The sequence below is a fragment of the Postia placenta genome (genome assembly GCF_002117355.1).
Source record: "Postia placenta MAD-698-R-SB12 unplaced genomic scaffold POSPLAscaffold_10, whole genome shotgun sequence".
Lineage (NCBI taxonomy): Eukaryota > Fungi > Basidiomycota > Agaricomycetes > Polyporales > Adustoporiaceae > Rhodonia > Rhodonia placenta.
In genome coordinates, this window is record NW_020169841.1 from 1,515,550 (window position 1) to 1,525,793 (window position 10,244).

The 10,244-nt window shown below is 44.8% G+C and overlaps 1 protein-coding gene across 1 annotated transcript; it reads left to right on the top strand.

Annotated features, from left to right (window-relative positions):
• Positions 1-7,096: 7,096 nt before the first annotated feature.
• Positions 7,097-9,867, top strand: POSPLADRAFT_1147888 (hypothetical protein; the record flags this gene model as incomplete). Its single annotated transcript, XM_024486109.1, has 12 exons — positions 7,097-7,276; positions 7,321-7,420; positions 7,624-7,670; positions 7,705-7,895; positions 8,148-8,200; positions 8,271-8,291; positions 8,369-8,575; positions 8,639-8,712; positions 8,821-9,084; positions 9,145-9,334; positions 9,391-9,635; positions 9,808-9,867. Coding segments are annotated over 12 exons (1,632 nt in total), but the record flags the coding sequence as incomplete, so codon positions are not given.
• Positions 9,868-10,244: the final 377 nt, after the last annotated feature.

A 10,244-nucleotide genomic window follows, 5' to 3' on the forward strand; every position in this document is an offset into this window, starting at 1 on the left:
CCTCACATGCAGAAATGCGTGTTTATTGGCTACCCTGATGGCTACAAGGGCTGGAAGTTCTACTGCCCTGACACCAGGAAGGTGGTGATCTCAGAACGTGCCGAGTTTGATGAGCGGCTCTTCCCTGGCCTGAGGCGCACTCCTGCCTCGCTTTCCACTCCCATTGTCGACCCTCCGACCTCTGAGCCTGTCCCTGTCTTTGTACCTGCACTGGATCAAGGGGGGGACGACGACTTTGTGCCTGCTGCCATTCCTCAGGCCCCTATTGTGCCACTTCCTGCAGCAGCACCTCCTCCAGTTGCTCCAGTGCCTGTCCAAGCTCCTGCGCTCCCTGCACCAGTTGCACCTCCTGCGCCTCTAGCTGTTCAGCCACCTCCTGCGCCACAAGCTGCGCACCAACCCCCTCCTGAAGCGGACGACCTCAATCTGCCTATTGCCATTCGCAGGGGAAGACGACATGCACCAGTCCCTGCAAAGCACGAAGACTCTCCTGACCCCCTCGACCTGTTTGCTGAGGAGGCAGATTTTATCGAAGTGCAGTTTGCTGGGCTTGCAGCAGGTGCTGACCCTCACAATTTTTGCAAGGCCATGTGCTCCCCTGATGCCAAACTGTGGCAGACAGCCTGCAATGATGAGATACTCTCTCTAATTGCGAACCACACCTGGGATGCAATCCCTCTGCCTGCTGGAAAGAAGGCCATTGGATGTGGCTGGGTGTTCAAGGTGAAGCACAATGCAAACGGCTCAATTGAGCGGTACAAGGCTCGACTTGTGGCCAAGGGCTACTCACAGCGGCCTGGCTTCGACTACACCGAGGTTTTTGCACCCACATCTCGCCCTGCTGCCCTGCGCCTTGTCCTTGCCCTCACTGCTATTGAGGATCTGGAGCTGCACTCTGTCGACATCTCCTCTGCCTTCCTACAGGGCGACTTGGACGAGGAGATCTACATGCAGCAACCTGAAGGCTTTGCCCAAGGTCCCCCTGGCACAGTCCTACGTCTAGGCCGTCCTATCTATGGCCTCAAGCAGGCTGGTCGCATGTGGAACAAGAAGCTGCACCAGGTGCTCTCCTCCATGGGCTTCAAGCGGCTCGAGTCTGACCACAGTGTGTACATCTATCTGCGAGATGAAGTGCGCATTATCATCCCTGTGCATGTGGACGACCTCACTCTGGCCTCCACCTCACGCGCTGCCATTGACAAGACAGTCGAGGAGCTCTCTCAGCACTTCAAACTGCGCAACCTTGGCCCCACCACATTCCTGCTGGGCATTGAGATCACCAGAGACCGCAAAAAGCGCACCATGTTCCTGTCACAGCGGCAGTACATCCTGGACATGCTGGAGCAATATGGCCTCACCAGCTGCAAAGCAGTGTTGACTCCAATGGAGCCTGGCCTTCGCCTTTCCAAGCAGCAAGCCTGTCAGAGCGATGAGGACCGCGCCTTCATGCAGGACAAGCCCTACCTCAATGCAGTCGGCTCCCTCATGTATCTGGCCATCACCACTCGCCCTGACATCCAGTATGCTGTCTCCTGCCTTGCTCGCTTCAACTCCTGTCCTGGACCTGCCCATTGGGCCGCAGTCAAGCACCTCTTCCGCTATCTGCAGGGCACCAAGGACCACAAGCTCGTCTACAGACCTGACGACCTGGGTGCACCCTTTGTGACCTTCACAGACTCTGCTCATGGTGACTGTCCAGACTCTGGACGCTCCACCAGTGGCTACCTGGTCAAAGTTGGCTCAGGAGCGATCAGCTGGTCCAGCAAACTCCAGTCCATTGTCGCACTTTCGACTACAAAGGCTGAGTATGTTGCTGCAGTGGATGCGCAATCTCATGGCCGAGTTTGGCTACACAGTGGATGCTCCCTCGCCCCTGCAAATGGACAACCAGTCGAGCATTAATGTGTCCAAGAATCCTGAGCATCATGGGCGCATGAAGCACCTCGACCTGCGCACTTTCTGGCTCAGAGACACTGTGGAAGCTGGGCGTATCAAGCCCTCCTACATCCCCACTGCAGACATGCTTGCAGACTGTCTCACCAAGCCGTTGCCTGCACCCGAGGTCGCATTCTGTTGCACTGGAATGGGGATTGAGCTGTCCTAGTCTCCCTGTGGGACTTGGCAGATCAGGGGGGGTATGTCACAATGTGCTCTGCCACAGTCCCCTGGTCGGCCTAGGATGATTCCCCGGTGGCGGGAGCCACCACACCATGTGACCACATGGTTGTATCAATTGCGGAGCAATCGGACAAGAGCACAGCTCCGGCCACACTTCTTTTGTTCCATTGTTCCTGTGGCCAAGTGGCCTCTGTTCTCCTTTTGGACTCTATTGTTCTTTTCCTTATTGTTCTGTCATGGGAATGCTTTCCCTTGCTCATGTATATAAAGAGCTCTGTAGCGACCCTTTAATACACACTTCTGTGACCCACTTCGACTTCAGCCCCACTTGTGGCATTCAGTCCTTTAGTGCTAGTGCTGTGCAACTGCTCCCTGCGTCGCCTTTTGATAGGCCGCTGGTGGGCGCTTGTAATGCTTGATGTTGAGCTCAATAAGGAAGGTGATTACATAACACCTGCAGCAGTGGCCTCTGGTGGGCACTTGTAACACTTAATATTAAGCAAATGCTTAGATAGTATCTGCTACACTTATACTCCTTGACCTTAAGCCTCATTATGTATTACAATGTTAGTACTCACATCACAATAGCTTTATACAAGGCATGTGGCTGTTATACATTACTAGAATGCATATGTGATGAATGGGAAGGGTTTTAAGTCATAAGAAAACTTGTATACACATTATGTTCAAATTGTATTTTGTGTTTTGTGGCTTAACTACTCAAGCATAGGCCTTCAAATCGATTCTGCCATACATTTGGATTGATGGACTACAACTTTGATGTCAACCATATAAGGCAATTTCCATTTTGGGAAAGCTATTTATCCATTCTTGACAACTATAAGCAGTAAACTTGTATAACAAAGGCAGTGTTTAGCAGATGCACAGCTGTAGTAGTTGTAGAGTTAACATAGAGACTCCTAGTATTGAAAAGTTCTCAAGTTGCATTGCTACATGCAAATAATGCCATTACAATAGTGGTTTTAAGTTAAACAGGGCATTTAAACCCATTATGTGAATTGTAATTGAAATAACAGTTTAATGATGTGTCCCCCCTTCAAGGTAACATGGGGAAGGAGTATATATACTATATAGATCCCATACATTAGCCTGAAGTTGAATATAGCACCTAAAAGACTCTAGCAATACCGCATTTTCTATCTAGTTGAGCTAAAAGGATTATAACACTAGTGGCATTGTAATTGAGAGGAAGGTGCAGAATTTGTCCTCCTCATATGTTACTTTACAGATACCTCAGATACATATTGAGGATGGCACATACCAGGTTTGAGCCAAATCCATCCACAGAAATAGGAGCTATTCATAAAAGAATGCAGGAGCTCAAGGGATTCCCTGTAAACCTGGCATTCCGGCATCCTGGATTGGAGTTCAAAAATACTGTCAATGGTTCTCAAGCATTGAGAACCATCAATGTCTTTTTTGAACTCCGAAGGGAGGCTGGAATGCCAGGGTTCAAACTCCGGGTGGCTGTCATAGGCCAGTGTTAGATTGGTTTCTTATGCTATAAAAGCATCTTTCTATGGCCAATAGAGTAGATGCTTATGCTCATCTGAATATAGTAAATATTCTGAATCCTTATGGCCATTAGAGCAGATTCTAATAGTCATTGAATTGGTTCTAATGTTGATTATAGTAACTTTGTAACATCATTAAAATACATTCTTATGGTCATTAAAGCAGGTTCTTATGACTGATGCAATACTTTCTAATGGTCATAAAAACACTTTTTTGTGGGTATTAGAGTAAGATGTTATGATATTTAGAATACTTTGTTACCATATTATAATGGTTTTGTAGGGCCACTTTCTTATAGTCATTGAAGTAGGTTGTTATGACCAATACAAGAGCACTTAAAGCGGGTTCATATGATGGTGATAATACATTCTTATAGTCATTAAAGTGAGTGGATATAACCAATACAATTGCTTCTAATGGTCAATACAATCACATGTGTGGGGTCATGAAAGTGGATTGTTATGATGATTCTAATATGTGCTTATAGTGATTAGAAAGAGTTGTTGTGATGGTTACATCACTTCCTTATTGTGATTGGAGCAAGTTGTTATAGTACCTTTTAATGATCATTAGGTGGGTTCTTATGATTGTTAGTGTTGTTTTTTATGGTTGTTAGAGTGGGTCTCATTGTTAATAGAGCAGATTCTAATGGTCATTAAATTAGTTTCAATGGTGATTACAGTGACTATGTAACATTACTAGGACACTTTCTTATGATCATTAGAGTGGACTTTTATGACTTATATAACATCTTCTTATGGCTAATACAGACACTTATTATGATCATTAGAGTACTTTGTTATCTTCATTATAATGGCTTTGTAGGGCTATAAACAGCTTTTGAGGGTCATTAGAGTGGATGATTATGGTCATTATAGTGAGTTGTTATAGTTATTATAGTAAGTTGTTATAACCATTAGAATATGTTCTTATGATGATTATAGTATGTCTTTATGACCATTAGAGTGGGTTTCTATGGTGATCATAATACTTTCAAATAGTGATTAGGGTAGATTCTTATAATCATTGTAATCCTTTTTTGTACTTGTAAAAGTGGTGAGTTTTATAACCAACACAATATCTTCTGATATTCAATACAAACACATTGATAGGGTTATTACAGCAGGTTCATATGGTGATTAAAGTGAGTCTTATGGTCATTGAAGTAACTTTCTATGACAGTTAAAGGGGGTTCTTATAGTCATTAGAGTGATCATAGTGACTTGTTATCATAATTGTAATACCTCCTTATGATCATTACAATAAGCTGGGAAGAGTGTTAAGAGTAGGTTGTTATAGCCATAACACTAAGTTGTTATGACCATTACAGTAGCATCTAATGGTAGTTATAGTAGGTTCTTAGGGTGCACTATTCAATTATTATACTACTTTCTTATGGTTCTTATAACAATTAATATGATGTCAATACATTGTTATTATAGTTACTGAAGTAGATTCTTATAATGGCCACAGTCAGTTCATATGACAATAGTAATGCTTTTTTATAATCATTAGAGCAGGTTCTTATAACCAATATGATACCTTGCAATGATTAATACAAGCTTGTTTATAGGGTCATAATGCAGGTTGTATGATTGTTTGAGTGAGTTGTTACAATTGGTTCTTATCATTATTAGAATGAGTTGTTATCATCATTAAGGTGGGTTGTTACAGTTATCATAGGAAGTTCTTATGACAATTAGAGTGAGTTGTTATGCACATTAGAGTTGGTTTCTATAGTGGATATAGTGAATTCTTACATTCATTAGTGTGCTTTGTTATGGTTATGAGAGTCAGTTGTTACAATCATAAAAGCAAGTTGTTATCATCATTATAGTGGATTGTTATGACCATTTGAATACTTTGTAATGATTATTACAGCAAGTTTCTATGGTCATCTGAGTGATCTGTTTTGATTGTTTTACAGTTGTTAGAGTGGATTGTTATAGTCAGCTGTGATAACCATTAAAGTAACTTCATATAACCATTAAAATAAGTTGTTATGGTAATAACAATACTTTTGTATACCCACTAGAGTAAGTTTTGATGATTTTTACAATAATTATGATACTCTGTTATACTCATCATGGGAACTTCTTATCATCACTAAAATGGATTGTTATGATGATTAGGGTGGTTTCATTTAATCAATGCGAGACTTGCTTATACTCATTACAATGAAATTAATGACACAACTTTTCATAATGACTGCTACACTTACCACAGCAGAGTTTGTTTGACTCAAAAGCTATCAAAAAGTAACAAGACATCTTCCATAAAAGGAAATGGCCTTATATGATGAAGACCAAAGTGGTAAAGGATCATTTTCTGAGTATGAGAAACCTTGTTCCAGCACTTTTACTTACTTAGTTAAGCCTTAAAATGCAAAATACTGATTTGAACACAGTGTGTGAAGCAAATTTGATAAACATGAACAATTGAATCTCCAATGAATCCAATTCTTATCCTTCATACAAAACATAGTTTAGAGACAATACAATACACCAGCAGTCAAATTATAAACTGTTTTCAAAGCTAAAGCCAATAAAATGCAGTAACCTCCATAAAAGGAAATTGCCTTATATGGTGGAAACAACACTTGTAAAACACCCTGCCAAGGGGTGAAAACCTGTTGTTCCTATGCTGACACTTCCTCACTTGAGTCATGAATTGAAAAACAAAATATAACATATACAGTGGTTGTGTGACTTTAATTGTATTTTTTCACTATTAATGAACATAATGTCAATGGTTGATATACAATAAAATTATACAATAAGCTCAAATTTTGATAGAATCATTAATCTTAGCTTTATTCAAAAACCATATATTATGCAACTAGTTATAATTATATATATATATATACACTTTAAGTAAGCTTGAAACATCTGGTTTCTCAGAAATCGGTCTGCCAGTATTGGCCCACTCCCCCCAAGTTGGTAAGAAAGTACTCTAATATTGGTAAGAAAGTGCTCTAATGATAGTAAGAAACTACTCTAATGTTGATAAGAAACTCCTTGCATTGCTGATAAGAAAGTATTATATTATTCATAAGCAAATGCTATTGTAATTACAGGTATAACACTACCAATAGCCAAACTTCTAAGTTATTGGTGCTCACCATGCACTTAGGCACTCAGTACGATTAGGTGCCCCGAAAGACTGCATGGATTAGGTATGCCAAAATGGTAAGTGTCCAATATCCAGCTTTGGAGCTGGTGGGGGCAAACCTTGGCCGATTGACATGAAACATGTACGTGCTGAATCCCACAGGCCAGGGGAGTCAGGGCGTATCCATTCCATACACAGCGATTGGGTTTGCAAATTGAACCCAACTGCGCCTCCATAAGCGCCTGTCTAGCAATGGACATGCTAAGGAGCACAGCAGGGAGGTGTGCAGCCCACTTTGGGGGCGCACAGTCTCCCAGGGGCCCATGGGTAGGGACATGGCAGTGTTGAGGGGCAGGGGCAGTGGGGTGAAGTGAGCGAGTGGGCGCGGATTGAGCGCATGTGCCCGCCGCCCTTGGGTAGAGATGGTGGTGGCAGCGTGTTTGCCTTGCATCGTCATGGGGTCGCCTGGGGGCCCGGTTTGCGAAGCGGGGCAGCAGGGAGTAGCGAGCAGGTGGGCATGGGTTGAGCGTGCGTGCCCGCTCCCCTTGGGTGAAGACAGTAGTGGCACGTTTGGAACACGTCGCAGTCGCTGCAGTTGCCAGGGACTGGGTGAGGGCAGTGGGCATGGTGGTGCCTACCGCCGGCATGTCTGGAGGTGAGAATGGGGGCCAGGGGTGAACAACCCGCTCGCCCTTTTGTGGGCAGGCAGGCAGTAATGGTGGCGGCGCGTTTAGGATGCACTGTCCTCATCTCATCTGCAACGGCGCAGGGGGGGGCCCATGGCCTCATTGTCAGCAGAGAGGTGCACGGTTGGAGGGGCTTATCTTGGCCCTGGCTGTTCTGTCACTCTCTCTCCAGTTGCTCCTGTTGGCCCTGGTCTTGGTGGGCAGGCCGTTGTCTTCGCAGTGCGTGCATTGAGGTAGCAGCGACAGGATGCAGGCATGGGTGCAGCAGAGCAGAGAGGAGGGGGAGAGGGCAGCAGCAGGGAGTGGTGTGGGAAAGGCCACTGCACAACCCCGAGTGGCACAGCCGCAGGATGCCAGGCAGGCTCCGAACCCTGGCATCCCGGCCGCTCACTCGGAGTTCAAAAAACATGTTGATCGTCTCATCTGTCCTGTGGCAATCAACATGTTTTTTGAACTCTGCTGATCGCACAGCCACAGTTGGTGTGATCTTCTGCCTCCTTTGGCTGTCAACCTCATCTGAACTTCCTCCTCTCAATCTCCCTTGCTTCCCACCCTGTCCAACCTTCTTCTCAGGGATAAGTACATGCATTCTATTCATATTTAACCTTGTATACTGACTTCTTTCCTTTCAATTACCCCTTACAGTAAATATCTGGTATTATGTGGCCCTTTGTTACTATCTGATCTTCTTTTCAGGTATTCCCCCTCTGCTATAAATCTCTATAAATTCTTGCAAACCCTTCCCACAGGTGAGTAATGCTTCATGCTATTTTTCTATTTTAATTTCTGCTCACTGACTTTGTGCAATTTCAATTACAGTGCATAAAATGGCATACAAAGGTCAGTATTTCCTCTTTTTGATTTCTTCCTGTTGCCCCCTCTCTCTGTAGTACTTGTGTATTCATTCCTACATGTAGAAACACCTTTACCCAGGGCTCTGGAGCATGACTTCTGGCCAGATGTGCTGGAAGTTGTCAATCACCCCAAAGTGGCCCATTTGGTGGGCATGGGCAAGGTCTATGTAGCTCTTGAGGACACTTCTCCCAAGGCTATGACCAAGCTCTTCAATGCTGCCAAGGATGCTACCATCCCAGGTCATTCTCCTGACCAGTTGCTTGCTGCTGGTGAGTCAATTTCAATTCTTTTCCCTTTTATTCCGCAAAAAACCCCTAATTATATTCTTTCAGGTGGTCTTTGCTTGGAGGCTGGGGACTTTCTCTTCTCCAGAGACATGCATGGTCCCCATGACCCCATGGATGATGTCCTCCATGCCTACAGTCAATTAATTCCGACTTAATTCCGCAAGAAATGCGAATAAATGCTCATTATATTCCTTGGACCTGCAATTGATCCTGAACTCATCTCTCAGCTCACCCAGGCTAAAGATGACCTCCTTGGCCCTAAGGAGGACAGGACAGCCAGTCCTGCTGTTCAGCAGGGGGACAACACTTGGTCAGGTGGTGTCCAGTGGGAGCGTAGTGACCTTACCACTCCTGTGACAGGTTCCAAGCATAGCTACACCCTTGGTACCACCCATCAGATCCAGTGTAAGGTGGCTAACCCTGCAAAGGGTGCCAAAATCTTCCTAGATGGCCTCACTTGGCATCACAAACTGCGCAAGTGTGCGCTTCAGGTGTGTTTTGACTTTATTTCTTTTTTTTAAATTTTCTACTGACTTGTGCTATATTCTCAGGCTTCTATCAAGGTGGGCATCAAGTGTCTGGAGTGGGGTACTTCTGACATGGCCCTGAACCTGAAGTGTAATGCTGAGGTACACAATGTCCAGCCTATTGGCTGTGATGATGCTAGTGGTATAGTCAACTATGTGTTTCCCACTGTACAAATAAACATCTCCAGCACTAAGAAGCTGGATGATGATGCCTGTGAGTTCTCTATCTTCCTTTTCATACCTGCATCCAACTGACTCTGTGCTCTGCAGTACAGTCCTTCCAGCAGGACTTGGGTCAATTTGGCAGTGTTCACACTGACCACAACAACTCTCAGGCAGGGCTCACATGCATGATCAACCATCCTGACCTTGAGGATGGTGATCAGGCTGGAGTCTTTGTTCTGATGGAGCTGGGCTTCTTTGTGAAGCAGGACAGCCTCACACTTGCTGTCTTCAGTGGTTTGCACTGGCATATAGGCTCTCCTCCTACCTCTGCCACCCCCTCTCCTTCTTCTGTGTGTCTTGCCTTTGTATGCTACCCTCCTGTGGGTCAGCTTGAGGGCACAGACCGCCTGGGGATGGCAGCTGGTCCAGATCATGAGTGGATAAGGCTCACACCTGAGCACATCAATCCTGAGTGTGTACTTGTTTTCCTTTGGTTTTCTTTGCTCATTGTTTTGTTTCAAGATGGCTGTATTGAAAGGCAACACAGGGAGCAGTTGCACAGCACAAGCACTGAAGAACTGAATGCCACAATAGGGGCTGAAGTCGAAGTGGGTCACAGAAGTATGTATTAAAGGGTTGCTACAGAGCTCTTTATATACATGAGGAGGGGAAAGCATTCCCACAACAGAACAATAAGAAAAAGAACAATAGAGTCCAAAAGTAGAACAAGGGCCACTTGGCCACAGGAACAATGGAACAAAAGAAGTGTGGCCGGAGCAGAGCTCCGGTCTGAATGCTCTGCAATTGATATAACAATGTGATCACATGGTGTTGTGGCTCCTGCCATCAGGGGATCGCCCTAGGCTGACCAGGTGACTGTGGCAGAGCACATTGTGACATGTAAGGACTGGCAAAGAATATGCCTGACTGGGAAATAATGGGAGTAACTTGCAAGTAGG